Below are 17,481 nucleotides of genomic sequence, written 5' to 3' on the forward strand. Positions count from 1 at the left end.
ACAGTTGAATAATTGTTTTCATTGGTTGTGGTAGTGTTATTAGGTTTTACTATGTGTTATGCAAGCTTTACCAAGGTGTTGTGTTACCTTATTGACAGTGTTAGGAAAGCCATATGCAAACATATCAAGTGTTACAGAAGTAGCTCAAATGTGTCAGTTGGCCCAAAATGTTATTCTTATGGCTGAGGTTTATCAAACCTGCTATAGAAATATCTATGCGTCTTTGATTACATGCATTATATTTTATTTTACACTTCAGTCATTTAGCAGATGCTCTTATCCAGAGGTGCATTCAACTTCAGTAGCCAGTAGGTAAAACAATAATTTAATCAAAACTTTAATCAAAATAGCTGCTATCCAATAACACTACTGCCTATGCACATACTACTCTTATTCAGAAAACTGGAACATCTACCGTAGAGTGGTCTACTTGCTATTAATTACAGTACCACAAACCATTCTGCATTTTTATTTGAGTTATATGAAGGTATGTTAACACTCTATGTTCCTGATTTAATACTGTAATGTGGTTTTGATTGAACAGCATCCCTAAGCCTTATCGAGATAGACTACCATCTGCTTCAGAGAGTGTGCCAAGATCCTTAAAAGAACCATCCCACACAAAAGCCCATTGATGACTGCTTGGCTGTACAGTAATAGAGGCTTTCTCTTAGTGAGGTAGTAAACCTTGATTTCTCTATTCACCTGAACTCCACTTGTCCCTATTGAAAAGCGAGGACGGCACATTTTCTGAAGGGATAGTTTTGTCTGTCACCCAAATGGCTTCCTATTCCCTACATAGTGGACTACTTTTGACAGGGGCCCTATGGGCTACACATAGGGCATAGGGTGCCATTTCTGACGAAGCCTTTGTCGAACCAGATGGAAGAGGTGAAGAAGAACTCAAAGGGAGGGCCTTACTCCTCTTATGACATGCTATTCGTCTAATGGAGTGTCATTTTCTCCTCTGATGTACTGGCTCTCTAACTCTACTGGACTCTATTAGCTTGACTTTAGTTGTCTAAGCATTGAGAGTAAGTTATTTATGCTCTATTTTCAAATCAGATGGGAGACAGTGGGACAGAACATTCTCTGCTTTTGTAAAGACCCAGGGAACGTTCTACATACTATTGTATTATTTTCCCGTTGGTACCAGAGAGAGAGAGAGAGAGAGAGAGAGAGAGAGAGAGAGAGAGAGAGAGAGAGAGAGAGAGAGAGAGAGAGAGAGAGAGAGAGAGAGAGAGAGAGAGAGAGAGAGAGAGAGAGAGAGAGAGAGAGAGAGAGAGAGAGAGAGAGAGAGAGAGAGAGAGAGAGAGAGAGAGAGAGAGAGAGAGAGAGAGAGAGAGAGAGAGAGAGAGAGAGAGAGAGAGAGAGAGAGAGAGAGAGAGAGAGAGAGAGAGAGAGAGAGAGAGAGAGAGAGAGAGAGAGAGAGAGAGAGAGAGAGAGAGAGAGAGAGAGAGAGAGATTAACCATGTGCCATAGGCTATAGTTGAGCAGATGCATTTGTAGGATTTCCACATATGGGCAGGGTTGGGTAGGTTACTTTATAAACGTAATTCATTACAGTTACCTGTCCAAAATTGTAATTGGTAACGTAACTTTTGGATTACCCAAACTCAGTAACGTAATCTGATTCCATTACTTTTAGATTACAACCACAATCTGTAAGGCGCAAAAAGTGAAATAAAAGATCAGCAGTGTGATTCACATTAATGCACTATGTAGATATCAATAATAAGTGATATCCCTGTCGCCGTAGACTACACCACTGCTGTCATCCTTACCTCTAAGTGTTTATTCAAATTGGATAATCTTTGGATGCCAACAGCAGTCGCACCATTGGAAGACATAGCTTGGACTGTAGCCTACAAAAACCTATACCTGCTCTTGTCCTGTGATCCATCAAACACATTTGGTGTGTCATCATAGTGGCCCCTGACTTGTGGTCAGACTCGCTCAGGGGGAACAAACTTAAACTTGCGCCTTTTTTGAATGCTGATTTGAATGTCATTGAGAAAACAGAGAAGGGTAAAAAAAAAGGATTTTAAAAGTAAAAGTAATCATCTAGTTTTTAAAAAGTATCTGTAATCTGATTACAATATTTTTGCTGGTAATTTAATGGATTACAGTTACCGTTTTTTTGCATTCCATTACATGTAATCCGTTACTCCCCAACCCTGCATATGGGGAACCTATTTTAGCAGGTTCCAATTTTTTTTTTTTGGGGGGGGTGGTATATTATGATTAACTTGGATTAGCTAACGTGCCACTGGAACACAGGAGTGATGGTTGCTGATAATGGGCCTCTGTACACCTATGTAGATATTCCATAAAAAAATCAGCTGTAAAAAAATCAACATAAAATTGGTCAGAAATACAGTGCAGACATTGTTAATGTTGTAAATGACTATTGTAACTGAAAACGGCTGATTTTTAGTGGAATATCTACATAGTTGTACAGAGGCCCATTATCAGCAACCATCACTCCTGTGTTCCAGTGGCACGTTAGCTAATCCAAGTTTATAATTTTAAAAGGTCTATTTGATCAATAGAAAACCCTTTTGCAATTATGGTAGCACAGCTGAAAACTGTGCTGCTGATTATTAAAGAAGAAATTAAAATGGCCTTCTTTAGACTAGTTGAGTGTCAGCATTTGTGGATTCGGTTACAGGCTCAAAATGGCCAGAAACAAATAATTTTCTTCTGAAACTTAACGTTAACAGTGAAGAGGCAACTCCTGGATGCTGGACTTCTAGACAGAGTTCCTCTGGCTTTTTCTTTGCAACTCTGCCTAGAAGGCCAGCACTGTTGACGTTGAGACTGGTGTTTTTTTGCGGATACTATTTAATGAAGCTGCCAGTTGTGGACTTGCGAGGCACCTGTTTCTCAAACTAAACACTCTAATGTACTTGTCCTCTTGCTCAGTTGTGCACCGGGGCCTCCCATTACTCTTTTTATTCTGGTTAGAGTCAGTTTGCACTGTTCTGTGACGGGAGTAGTACACAGCGTTGTACGAGATCTTCAGTTTCTTGGCCACTTCTAGCATGGAATAGCCTTCATTTCTCAGAGCAAGAACAGACTGATGAGTTTCAGAAGAAAGTTTTGAGCCTATAATCAAACCCACACATGCCCACAAATGCTGATACTCAACAAGTCAAAAGAAGGCCAGTTTTATTGCTTCTTTAATCAGAAGAACAGTTTTCAGCTGTGCTAACATAATTGAGAAGGGTTTTCTATTGCTCAATTAGACCTTTTTAAAATGATAAACTTAGCCAACACAACGTGCCATTGGAATGATGTGATGGTTGCTGATAATGGGCCTCTGTACACCTATGTAGATATTACATAAAAATATATTCTTTTTCCAGCTACAATAGTCATTTACAACATTAATAAGGTCTACACTGTATTTCTGATCAATTTGATGTTATTTTAAATGGACAAAACAATTGATTTTCTTTCAAAAACAAGGACATTTCTAAGTGACCCCAAACTTTTGAATGGTAGTGTATATACACTGCTCAAAAAAATAAAGGGAACACTAAAATAACACATCCTAGATCTGAATGAATGAAATATTCTTATTAAATACTTTTTTCTTTACATAGTTGAATGTGCTGACAACAAAATCACACAAAAAATATCAATGGAAATCACATTTATCAACCCATGGAGGTCTGGATTTGGAGTCACACTCAAAATTAAAGTGGAAAACCACACTACAGGCTGATCCAACTTTGATTTAATGTCCTTAAAACAAGTCAAAATGAGGCTCAGTAGTGTGTGTGGCCTCCACGTGCCTGTATGACCTCCCTACAACACCTGGGCATGTTCCTGATGAGGTGGTGGATGGTCTCCTGAGGGATCTCCTCCCAGACCTGGACTAAAGCATCCGCCAACTCCTGGACAGTCTGTGGTGCAACGTGGCATTGGTGGATGGAACGAGACATGATGTTCCAGATGTGCTCAATTGGATTCAGGTCTGGAGAACGGGCGGGCCAGTCCATAGCATCAATGCCTTCCTCTTGCAGGAACTGCTGACACACTCCAGCCACATGAGGTCTAGCATGGTCTTGCATTAGGAGGAACCCAGGGCCAACCGCACCAGCATATGGTCTCACAAGGGGTCTGAGGATCTCATCTCGGTACCTAATGGCAGTCAGGCTACCTCTGGCGAGCACATGGAGGGCTGTGCGGCCCCCCAAAGAAATGCCACCCCACACCATGACTGAACCCCCGCCAAACTGGTCATGCTGGAGGATGTTGCAGACAGCAGAACGTTCTCCACGGCGTCTCCAGACTCTGTCACGTCTGTTACATGTGCTCAGTGTGAACCTGCTTTCATCTGTGAAGAGCATAGAGCGCCAGTGGCGAATTTGCCAAACTTGGTGTTCTCTGGCAAATGCCAAACGTCCTGCACGGTGTTGGGCTGTAAGCACAACCCCCATCTGTGGACGTCGGGCCCTCATACCACCCTCATGGAGTCTGTTTTTGACCGTTTGAGCAAACACATGCACATTTGTGGCCTGCTGGAGGTCATTGGTCCTTCTGTAGCTCAGTTGGTAGAGCATGGCGCTTGTAACGCCAGGGTAGTGGGTTCGATCCCCGGGACCACCCATACATAGAATGTATGCACACATGACTGTAAGTCGCTTTGGATAAAAGCGTCTGCTAAATAGCATATATTATTATTATTATTATTTTGCAGGGCTCTCTGGCAGTGCTCCTCCTGCTCCTCCTTGCACAAAGGCGAAGGTAGCAGTCCTGCTGCTGGGTTGTTGCCCTCCTACGGCCTCCTCCACGTCTCCTGATGTACTGGCCTGTCTTCTGGTAGCGCCTCCATGCTCTGGACACTACGCTGACAGACACAGCAAACCTTCTTGCCACAGCTCGCATTGATGTGCCATCCTGGATGAGCTGCACTACCTGAGCCACTTGTGTGGGTTGTAGACTCCATCTCATGCTACCACTAGAGTGAAAGCACCGCCAGCATTCAAAGTGACCAAAACATCAGCCAGGAAGCATAGGAACTGTGAAGTGGTTTGTGGTCACCACCTGCAGAACCAGTCCTTTATTGGAGGTGTCTTGCTAATTGCCTATAATTTCCACCTGTTGTCTATTCCATTTGCACAACAGCATGTGAAATTTATTGTCAATCAGTGTTGCTTCCTAAGTGGACAGTTTGATTTGACAGAAGTGTGATTGACTTGGAGTTACATTGTGTTGTTTAAGTGTTCCCTTTATTTTTTTGAGCAGTGTATATAGAGTAGGCTACTCAATGCATTTTCCGGTGGCACACTGACTCACCTAATGATGATGATGAAGCCATAGGCACCGATGTCCTCATCATGGCAATAGCCCAACTCAAAATAAGCTACTTTTAAAAACAGTGCTGCTGTTGATTCAAAATTGTTTCCATTTGTTAGATTATTAGCTATTCAGCAGCATTTGCTTTTAAAAGTAGGTTTTTTGCACAACTGTATTTAGAAATGTACAAAAGGAAAACTGCAGCCACAACCGACCATACAAATAGAATCCATAGATGGCAGGTCCCATTCAAATCAAGACTGGCAGGCATTGCTCGTGTACCCATGAGTTTAACAGTCAAAGTGCCAGGGTAAGAGGTTACAAATCCTTCTATGGATTATATCTCTATAGCCACAACACAGCAAGCTGTTCTATATTTGGCTTGCCTACTTCCCAAATTGCAGCCTTCTCAACTGTAGGCATACTGCTGACTGCCAAGATAAAGGAAAGACTTGAGTAAATTAAGGATACAAAGTATATGTTATGGAATGGGGTGCATTTCCTGGCATGGTTTAAGGCCACTTGTAGAATCTTTGCCAAGGCTCATTGAAGCTGTTCTGGCAGCTCGTGGTGGCCGAACACCCTATTAAGACACTTGGTGTTCCCTTTATTTTGGTAGTTACCTCTATGTTCTTGTGATACAATTTAATCCACAGTCATTTTTTGCATTAGCGTGTGTATCAGAGAAAAAGAGAGCTGTAATTCCCAGTTTTTCTTGAGGTAGAAACATCTCTCTTCACACAAAGAAACTACATTGTGGGATGAGTGATCTAGGATCTAAATACTATGTCATGCGTTTCTGTGGCAGAGGCAGTCTTTGTGAATTGTAGTCACTCAGGATTCCATGATGTGTGGCGTCCCTGGGAGCTGGGCTGCTGTTCCTATTAGTGAGATAGTAAACCAAATTGGAAGCCTTTGCATTACGATGCCTTTGAGGTAAATCACTGATTCGCAGCCTGCATGTGTTTTCTAATATGGGCATGCTGTGACCCATACAAAACCCCAAGGGTGGCTGACATTCGAACACAAGCCACCGCTGCTGTTGTTTATGTAGATAATTGTTGTGTTGTTTTTGTTTAGATGTGCAGTGGGTAGCGGGGTGTAGTAGCGTTATCTCTGTATGTTTAATATTTGAGACATACTGTACACAGACATAATTGGCTTTGCTGAAATGCTGCCTCATGTTCTGATGCTATAAAACCAGGAGTTGTATTTAATCAAAACCATTCTACAACAAACCTGCTCTGTGGGACATCACAAAATACCTATGCTACAAAAAGACACCCTTTCACTGTCAGCATTAGTTATTTCACCTCAGAAACATGCTCTAATTTATCACAATTAAGCTAATTAGCTAAATATGAGGCTCAGTAACATTTCTGTTTTCCTGCTGTGAAAATGGGATTGATTTTTAGCCCAGCTCTGATGACATTTGCCTAATAAACTCCTCGTTTGACCATAGCAACAGCTTCAGCAGAAGAATCCAGTTGATGAAATAGCTAGGCCTGCCCACCTGATGTTACGTTCTGATAGGCAATCTCAGAGACTGTCATGATTGACAACATCCTATAAAATGAAAGCTGCAGCCAGATAACCATCCATCTCTCTCACATCTTACTGTCAATCCTCTTTCACTGTGTTAAATTGGTGGGAGTCGCTAACTGCCTCAACAGTATGAAGCTTTGGTAACCATCACGAGATTTGGTTCAGCTTTAAATGACGCTCAGCTTTTAAACGCTTCATGAAGCCTCCATAAGTGCTACATGAATGTGTTACAAAGCATCTATAGCCGTGCAGTAGGTCATGCTCTATAAAAGGTTTAGAAATGTGGAATAAATGTGTGACATAACCATCAATGTCAAATGTGACATAACCCACTGCTTAATAAAAGCTTTATAAATCATATTAAACGGATGCTTCACAAAGCATTTATTACCTTGTCATGCATCTTGGTAAAGCATTGCAATACCAGGATAGTGGGTTAGATTCCCGGGACCACCCATGTGTAAAAATGTATGCACCCGTGACTGTAAGTCGATTTGGATAAATGTAATTGTATTACTCTAAACCCGTTCTAGATTGGCCCAACCTCTTTCCCTCTTGGGTGCATAGTCAATATTGGACTTGACCTCAACTTACAACAAAATGCTGCACGGCAGTTTGACACACACTCTAAAGTGCAGTCATGCACAGCAAAAAACAATGGTAGGGCCTGTAACGGCGTTCGCCTGTTGAAGGAAGAGAGTCGGACCGAAATGCAGCGTGTTTGTTACTCATGATCTTTAATGAAGAAAACGAAACGATACATGAAATAACTAAATACAAAAACAACAAACGGAACGTGAAACCTATTACAGCCTATCTGGTGAAACTACACAAAGACAGGAACAATCACCCACAAAATACAAAGCGAAACTCAGGCTGCCTAAATACGGTTCCCCATCAGAGACAACAAGGATCACCTGACTCTGATTGAGAATCGCCTCAGGCAGCCAAGCCTAACAACACCCCTAATCAGCCGCGATCCCAAATAATACCAACCCCAATACGAAAACAACATATAAACCCATGTCACACCCTGGCCTACCCAAACATATAACAAAAACACAAAATACAATGACCAAGGCGTGACAGGGCCCTTTAAAATCTGTATTTATCTTTTGCATTAATTCCGTTTTTTCCCATATTCTGCTTTTGTTTTTCAAGGTTTCGGATTTTCATTTTTTTCCATTTTTTTAAATAGAAAAAACAACATATTTGGATTTTCTTGGATTTTCTGTGTTCCCAGCAATGCTTAAATCAAAACAGGTGACCACTTTTGAGGTCTGGGAAAAATCGAAGAAACTTTGATTTTTGCTTGTAGCTGCCTTTGTTTCAGTGTGCATGCCCTGTTTGGTTAGCGGTGTTTCGATAGCGCAGTAAGCTCACATATAATGAGTTAGCAAATCAAATACCCACTTGTGGTGCCACTGGACAGTGACAAACTAGTAAATAAACCTTTATTTGTTGTCATTTAAATTAGTTTGTAGTATTTATATGTGTTGAGCTAGATTACAAAGCTACCTCAATCATTAGATCAAATAATTTTGGTGACTTCACAGCAATTGCTAGTTCGCTAACAGGTCTGACAACTTTCTTTGTTGTTAGGTTGGAACCAACATGCAGTACCTCCAGCAGGCAAAGACGCAAGAACCAATTGTCAGCCAGCTCAGGGACAAGCTACACTATTCACAGTGTAATATTCAATGTAATTGCATTGCTGGACCTTTTAAAACTTAATGTATTTGTATTGTTGTAAAAAAAGAAATAAAAGGAAATATGGTTTAAACTGGTCTTTAATATTTATTTATTTGAGCAGTTAATGATAATTCCTTTAGACTTTATAGTAAGCACAGTGCCACGTGATATAGAATCTTTATGGATGTGGGGTGGCAGGGTATCCCAGTGGTTAGAGCGTTGGACTAGTAACCGGAAGGTTGCAAGTTCGAATCCCTGAGCTGACAAGGTACAAATCTGTCGTTCTGCCCCTGAACAGGCAGTTAACCCACTGCTCCTAGGCCCTCATTGAAAATAAGAATTTGTTCTTAACTGACTTGCCTAGTAAAATAAAGGTAAAATTTAAATGACTGACCAAATGTGTCTCATTTCAAACAAAGTATTAATGGACACCACGTAAAGTGTCGATAAATAGGCTTTTAGCTCTCTGCTGATTTCTGAAGGTTCTCTCATGATCAACAGGTTACTGTAGTGTGTGAGAGGTATTTAGATGGGTTGATGGACCTGCAAAATGTGTGTGTATATGTGTGTGTTTCAGAACCAAGATTATTTGAACAGTCCAATCTGAGACTACCTCACCAGGTATTCCTCTGCTGTTCCCATGCTGGAGACCAGGGCTTGATTACAACCCGTTAACAATGGTGCCAACAGTTTGTGGCTGATCTTTCAGCAGGGGGAGTGGGTGAATGTCTCAAAGACCTGTCTGGGCCCAGTACCCCATGGTATGGCTTGTTATATTGTTGTGTCAGAGACCTGACTGGGTCCAGGACCCCACGGTGTGTCTTGTTATATTGTTGTCAAACACCTGACTGGGTCCAGGACCCCACGGTGTGGCTTGTTATATTGTTGTGTCAAAGACCTGACTGGGTCCAGGACCCCACGGTGTGGCTTGTTATATTGTTGTGTCAAAGACCTGACTGGGTCCAGGACCCCACGGTGTGCCTTGTTATATTGTTGTGTCAGAGACCTGACTGGGTCCAGGACCCCACGGTGTGGCTTGTTATATTGTTGTGTCAAAGACCTGACTGGGTCCAGGACCCCACGGTGTGGCTTGTTATATTGTTGTGTCAAAGACCTGACTGGGTCCAGGACCCCACGGTGTGGCTTGTTATATTGTTGTGTCAAAGACCTGACTGGGTCCAGGACCCCACGGTGTGCCTTGTTATATTGTTGTGTCAGAGACCTGACTGGGTCCAGGACCCCACGGTGTGCCTTGTTATATTGTTGTGTCAGAGACCTGACTGGGTCCAGGACCCCACGGTGTGGCTTGTTATATTGTTGTGTCAAAGACCTGACTGGGTCCAAGACCCCACGGTGTGGCTTGTTATATTGTTGTGTCAAAGACCTGACTGGGTCCAAGACCCCACGGTGTGGCTTGTTATATTGTTGTGTCAGAGACCTGACTGGGTCCAGGACCCCACGGTGTGGCTTGTTATATTGTTGTGTCAAAGACCTGACTGGGTCCAGGACCCCACGGTGTGGCTTGTTATATTGTTGTGTCAAAGACCTGACTGGGTCCAGGACCCCACGGTGTGCCTTGTTATATTGTTGTGTCAAAGACCTGACTGGGTCCAACACTCCATGGTAGGGCTCGTTATATTGTTGTCAAAGACCTGACTGGGTCCAGTAGTGTACAGTATGGCTCGTTTTTGTTTTGTGCGTGTTTGTGTGCTGAGGAACATGTAACTTGGTTCCAGAAGAAAGACACTTACAAATGATTTTAGATTAGGGGCCTTCATCAAGGTAAGTGTTTCTTGGTGTAACGTCGTCTCCAGGCTATTGCACACACAGTATATACTATAAGCCTTGGATATCAACCATTCAAAGTTGACCATAGTGAGAGTGACCATTGAATTCTGTAGGAGTGACTTACTGAGTAAAGTATTTGTCATTGTCAATACTTAACACAGTCAAAAAGTCATAATTATTGCTAAACCCTGTCCACTTCAACAATTTATCTTCTTAAAATGTTATTTTAAACCTAACCCTAACTCATGAAGACCTTGTTTGATGCGTTGGTCAACCAGACCTTCCGCGCATTTGGGCAGAAGTGTCTGGGAACGAGATTAGGTGTCATGTGACAATGAACCCTTTATAAAGCATGACATACAGTTATAGATGCTTTGCAACACATGTATGTAGTGCTTAGGAAGGCTTTATGAAGCCTTTATAAGCTGAACGTCCTTCAAAGTGGGACCAGAGATTTATAGGCCGCCTATGTATGCATTCATAAAGCCTTTATAGCAGCAACATAAGACATGTATCTGCCATAGGCTGGAATTAATATTATGAACAATGGCAAAATATGTTATGAAGCTTGTTATGATGTGTGCTATAGATGACAGGCACATCTGTTGTCAAATGCTGGTATGTCTTATAAAACTGTTATAAAGGCTTTATGGATGTTTACATTGGGGGCCTATAACACATTAACAAGCAGTAAGTATGTATGGTTATGTATGGCAATCAATAGTCAACAGTGTTAATGAGTGGCTCATTTCTAGCTCCCAGGATCATCTTATGTAGTCAGCTAGCCGGCAAATCTTATTTCACGCTGAGCTGATTTAGAACCCAGTAAGGGGCGTGTTTGCTGAGGTCTAATGGACTCCTGGTACCCTCAGACCTGGAGCTAGCAATTTTATCACCAATCAGAGGCAGTGTTTTATTGACAGGCCAACCGGAGAACTGGGCAGCTCTCGGATACTATTTCGGAAAAATAAACAACAAACAATGTAATTTAAGTGATTTATTTATTTTCTACAAATGTGTATTTCAATGTTTTTACAGTAAATGACAGTGCATAATCAGCTGACAATGAAAATGTTGCGTGACATTATCTATTCATTATTTTCTGCAACTGTGATGTTTTGGTCAAACACATGTTGTAATCTACTGTACTATGCTTCAATGGTTTTAAAGCAATGGTCCTTCCTCAATGGTTGACTTCTTCAAAATGCATCAATTGATTCATGCAGTATAGAGTAACTGCAAATGATGGAGAACATAGTTCCTGGTTCAATCTTTAGCAGTTGTTGCTGAGGAAGCTGTTTGTCACAGCCAGGGAGCAAAGGCCAACTGCTCTCACTGCTTGCAACTCAGCTGAACTCCTTTTAGTTTAACATACTGACTTAACACTTGGGTGCACTTTTTAGTGCTCCACTGACAGGGATTTCATGCTGGGTGCTGAGAGCCGTTAGCCTTCTTACTGTACCCGTTCTTGTTAATGCCTTGGGTCTGCAGCGTGCGGAAAGAGGGGGAGAGAGATTGGCTCAGCTAAGAGCATTTCTCATTACATTAGCTTGTTGCCTGACTAACTGTTGTGGTCGTGTTTCAAACTCTGACTGTTCTACCTTGGGGGTGAATTATGTAACATGAGAATATTAGTGGAAGAATGGGCACATGTTATCTCATGTTCTTACAATGCAAGACTGGAAGATTTAAGATAGCCAACACAAAGGCCCACTAAAGTTGTGAAAAGTGTCCCCCGTAACGACTACTACTGTGTGGAGAAATTTACCGAGGATGTTTTTGTTTGTTTTGTTTTTCCCCATGGGACACTTTGCAGCTACATCGTACAATCATGTCTGTTTCTCAGATAGCAGAGGATGTATTATGGGGGACACTTTGCAGCTACATCGTACAATCATGTCTGTTTCTCAGATAGCAGAGGATGTATTATGGGGGACACTTTGCAGCTACATCGTACAATCATGTCTGTTTCTCAGATAGCAGAGGAGGTATTATGGGGGACACTTTGCAGCTACATCGTACAATCATGTCTGTTTCTCAGATAGCAGAGGATGTATTATGGGGGACACTTTGCAGCTACATCGTACAATCATGTCTGTTTTTAGCAGATAGCAGAGGTCTGTTTCTCAGATAGCAGAGGATGTATTATGGGGGACACTTTGCAGAGGATGTATTATGGGGGACACTGCAGCTACATCGTACAATCATGTCTGTTTCTCAGATAGCAGCGGAGGTATTTTGGGGGACACTTTGCAGCTACATCGTACAATCATGTCTGTTTCTCAGATAGCAGAGGATGTATTATGGGGGACACTTTGCAGCTACATCGTACAATCATGTCTGTTTCTCAGATAGCAGAGGATGTATTATGGGGGACACTTTGCAGCTACATCGTACAATCATGTCTGTTTCTCAGATAGCAGAGGATGTATTATGGGGGACACTTTGCAGCTACATCTTACAATCATGTCTGTTTCTCAGATAGCAGCGGAGGTATTTTGGGGGACACTTTGCAGCTACATCGTACAATCATGTCTGTTTCTCAGATAGCAGAGGAGGTATTATGGGGGACACTGCAGCTACGTCGTACAATCATGTATTTTTCTCAGATAGCAGAGGAGGTATTTTGGGGGATACTTTTAGCTACGTCGTACAGTCATGTATTTTTCTCAGATAGCAGCGGAGGTATTTTGGGGGATACTTTTAGCTACGTCGTACAGTCATGTCTGTGTCTCACTATTTTTGTCTCTCACTCAGATCTTTAAAAAAAAAAATGTATTTGCATACATTGATTTAAGTAGTTTATGGAAAATATGAAAGATTGTGCATTGATAGAATGTATGCCAAATAGTCAAGACCTTGGATAGCTGCATTTCTGACAGTGTTTCCTTAACCTATCATGGTTTAGCCCCAGCTGTTCCACTTATTTGATCTATTCCAGTAATACTGTAGCACACCTGATTCAACTGGTCAACAAATTAACAAGATGAATCAGGTTTGCATGTACTGTATTGTATTCTACTCTATTGTAATAGTTCAAATAAGTGGAAAAGCTGTGGGCACTCATGGAGAAATTAGGGGAAAACAGCAGCATGTCATACACATGTGCTCCCACTCGGTTGTCTCAAGATGTGACTGACCTTGTTTCTCTGCTGTTTGTTTGGCAGGGCCGGCATTGAAGACCGTCTCCCCCAAGCAAGACTGTGAGGAGTGCAAGCAGGACAAACTGGGCACTGACAAGGGCAGCGAGAGCGGCACGTCCCTCAACGAGCTCTCCACCTCCAGCTCCGAGACCCACTCTGAGGCCACCTCACCCCAGGATGGTCCCAACCTGGGTGGGGGAGGCGGCGGGGGATCCGTGGCCCCCTGTGGAGCCCTCCAGTCCGTCTCCCGGCAGCCCAGCACCCTCACCCTGGGGCGACCCTCCAAGAAGGGCTCATCAGTGCAGTGGATGCAGCTGCCGGATAAGCGACGCAACAGCGAGCTCTTCCAGTCGCTGATGGGGCGTGAGGGCGGCCTGAGTAGGAAGAAGAACACGGAAAGACCCAGTGCAGAAGAAGAGATGAAGCAGTGCATCCAGGACTTTAACAACATCAAAATCCCACAGGCTTTCCCTGAGCGCAAGAGGCAGTGGCAGTCCGAACTACTCCAAAAGTACGGTCTATAGGGGAAACTTTCTATTCCCATCCCCATTCCACATGTGGTAGCCATCTTTGTTTGGATTCCTTCCATTTTGTCTGGTTTTAAGTGCTATGATTCCTCTAAAATGTCTGACAGTGCAAATTAAAAGGATCATCAAACAACTGTTGTTTTTGTGAAGGGAGGCCAGGTTGGTAAGCACATGCATTTCAGGGGCATGTTAAAAGAAGCACACAGATATCCCCTTTTCTGGTATGTTGTCTCTTTTAAATTCTAAATTGCAATGTAGAATTCTCATACAAGCCTCAAAAGTAAAAAATGTGTGACTATGTGAAAAGTATTTTGGCTAATTTCTTTCTTTGAGACCTTCAGTGACATTCCCACTCCCCTCCCTTTGGAATGGATTGAAATCGTTGTGAATGTAGATGAATGTTGTTAACGAATAAGAAAAAAATGATATACTGTATACCACTAAAGACTTAATTACAATTTATTGAATTATCTACAGAGAGAGAATTATATGTGTTCGACATGTGAATTGTTTAAGAAGTTTTGTATTTCCAGATAGTGTGAAGAGTGGAATATGTCCATTCAGTATCTACCATGGATGTCCTTTGGTGTGTTTTACTGTTGTTGTCCATGGTCAATGTGTGAGTAACAAGGTTTATTGCTAATTTTTTTGGGAATAATTCTACAATAAAATATAATATCATGTTATGACACTTTTCAGTCCAGGAACAGGCTTGATCAGTGTCAAGGAAACCATCTCTTCATGTAAAAATCCTTCAGTGCCGGGCTAAGAACGGTGAAGATGATTTCTTACAATCACTCTAGATAGATAATATTGTGTGCTGAGGGCCAAGCCTTTTTTTATACAGTGTTAACTCCAAGCCGCTTTCTCTTGCTCACCCAATAACTTACGGAATTGACTAAAAAAAAGCTGATTACCGAGCAATGGAAAAGTCTGTTTTTTTGTCATTCCCTCTTTGTTGAAAATCATTTATCTAATAAAAGTGTTGAGTAAAGATGAAAAAGCCGCTGGCTTTTTATACACCAGTTATTTTGTCAGTTATTTTGTCTGTTTTTTTATTGCCAAGGTGAGAGGTTTTGTTTTAAAGGGAGACCTTTTGTTTTAAAGACATTCAATAAAATGACATGTTATGAACACAACGATTTACACCACAAGGCAGAAATCTAAAACAAATCCATGCTTAGTGAATTTAAGAAAACACTTTACTCAACAAATTGCTTTGACAGATGGAAATATAGTGACGATTACTTAAACACTTTGACTGTTTTACGTTTGCTATTTGAATGAGAAGATAATGGGCTTCAGAGACTGAATACGCTCCACTGAGTTTAACCCCACTAGTCTGAGTTGTCCCTATCCAAGGTGCTGAAATGATCATCTCTTAGTCTCAAATGAGATTGCAGGTATATCACAACAGGATTGAAGAAGTGATGTTTTCCAGTCTTCTGGCAGGGACTAAGCATCTGAAAATGGAAATGTGCACAACGTTTTTAGACAATTGATTATTTCACTGATGGTTGAAGAGAAACTGAATCTGAAATGGCTGAATGTTCTGTATTTATCAGAAACCAATATGGGCAATGTTGGAGGACTTCCTCCAAAACAGCCATGGTCCATCCCTTGGGATAAAAAAATCTGTTGCCAGTGTTAATATTGTTGCCATGGTAATGCTGAATGTGGATGGGTCCTCCAAACACAATGACAGCCACTCGGGTAGATAGAGGCGTGTGATGCATGCATAGGCAAGTAAGTTATCTTACATTCAGAAGTCCATGTCAACTGACACAATAGTTATTATTGAACCACAGGAAGACATTATTGAACCACAGCAGTAATTATGAGTCTCTCTTGAATCCATCTATCATTGTGACTGACAAAGCATGAGCAAGTCCTAGTGAAATGTATTATTCATCACAGCGCCTGTGATAAGAACCATTATCTGCTTTTTGCAAATCTAGTGGTCACAGGGCATATACTTTAGGAATCTGTCAATGGAGGATTGGCTATTAGACGAGACTGAGAGGCCATCTAAACCAAGGTTTCCCAAACTCAGTCCTGGGGCCTCCCTGGGTGTACCTTGAGTTTTTTTCTCCTAGCACTACACAGCTGATTCAAATAATCAAAGCTTGATGATGAGTTTATTATTTGAATCAGCTGTGTAGTACTAGGAGAAAAAAAGAAGTGCACCCAGGGGGGCCATCAGGGGCAGAGTTTGGGAAACCCTGGTCTAAACTATTTGACCTGTTGGGACGTTGACCTAATGTCCATGTCCCATGTGCCTGTATGACAATGCGCCATCTTATTTCATTGTTACAAATGTCTACTGAACAATAATGTGTTTTTCCACTTAGTGAGAGTAAATCTTTCAATTAAGATGCAATTGAGTTTCTCGTCATTCTAAATTGTGTAAACACTGTTTTATTGAATACACAGCTTATTGTAAACACAGTTTTCCTTAGTAAATCTTATCCTGAGGGTAGCAAACACATAACAACAAAATAGTCCTGGAAATGTAAACATTCTTCCCATATTTTGATTATGGAATTGTTAATCTTCAAGAAGACATGCCATATCGGGTGCTCTACAGATAACATGGTCATGACTCTAACGAAACGCCATCACAAGCTGCTGTTGGACCTGTTCAAACATGTTTAGAATTTCCACATGGATCAGTTACATAATTGTGTTGGACAATTGGAATTCTGCCTTGGGGCAAAATGTCATCCAAAACTGTATGGACATGATGGTGACAACAAACCATAATGTTAAACCATAACACAAACCGATAGATCTTTTCTCAATTAGTTCGGAGTGGTTATTTTGTACCAATAGCTCAGCCAACCACTCTACTGAAAAAAACATGTAACAGATTGGAAGCAGAATTGGAACTACAAGGAAATGGACATTTACACATCTTGAGTGTGGACATCAAAGAGGGTACATGCACCTGCCAAATGAGACTGCAGTACATTATGCTTGATGGATTTTGATATTATATATCTGCATATTTAAAAAAGCACAGGAAAATGAGCTGATCTTCAGAGACCTGAAGGTTGAACCTCAGTCGTCCCTTGAAATACATGACTTCATCAACCAAGGTAGACCTGGCCTTATCCTGTCCTGAAAGCATGCTACTGCAGTGCTATAATGATACAATGATGCAATTAAAAGCCGTTCCTTTTGTGTATGTCTATTTAGGCGGAAATCAACATTTTTGCCATTCCATTTATTAAGAGATAAAAGGGGAAAATGCAGCAGGGGAAATAAATCCATTGAGGAAACTTTAACATAGGATCAACCTTAAGATTTAGCCAGGTAAGGTACCTTGGACTATTGATTATCAGCAGTTGAGTTGAGTTGAATTGACGCTTGCAAGTTTGCTGTAAATTCTTGATTAATGTGTCAGATGTTGAATTTGACATATATGAATACTACTCATTTGCTGGTGACATCCTGTACCCCTGTGCCTTTCAGCTCTT

General features: G+C 41.5%; 1 protein-coding gene across 1 annotated transcript in view; it reads left to right on the forward strand.

Moving 5' to 3' along the window:
- The window catches only part of LOC123994126 (BTB/POZ domain-containing protein KCTD8-like), a 32,201-nt gene extending 17,179 nt beyond the window's left edge, over positions 1-15,022 (forward strand). Inside the window, exon 2 of the mRNA XM_046296639.1 lies at positions 13,500-15,022. Within this exon, the coding sequence (XP_046152595.1) occupies positions 13,500-13,999 (500 nt within the window). The 3' untranslated portion in view covers positions 14,000-15,022. The remainder of the gene's footprint in view (positions 1-13,499) is intronic.
- Positions 15,023-17,481: the final 2,459 nt, after the last annotated feature.

The sequence above is a fragment of the Oncorhynchus gorbuscha genome, linkage group LG13 (genome assembly GCF_021184085.1).
Source record: "Oncorhynchus gorbuscha isolate QuinsamMale2020 ecotype Even-year linkage group LG13, OgorEven_v1.0, whole genome shotgun sequence".
NCBI classification, from domain to species: domain Eukaryota; kingdom Metazoa; phylum Chordata; class Actinopteri; order Salmoniformes; family Salmonidae; genus Oncorhynchus; species Oncorhynchus gorbuscha.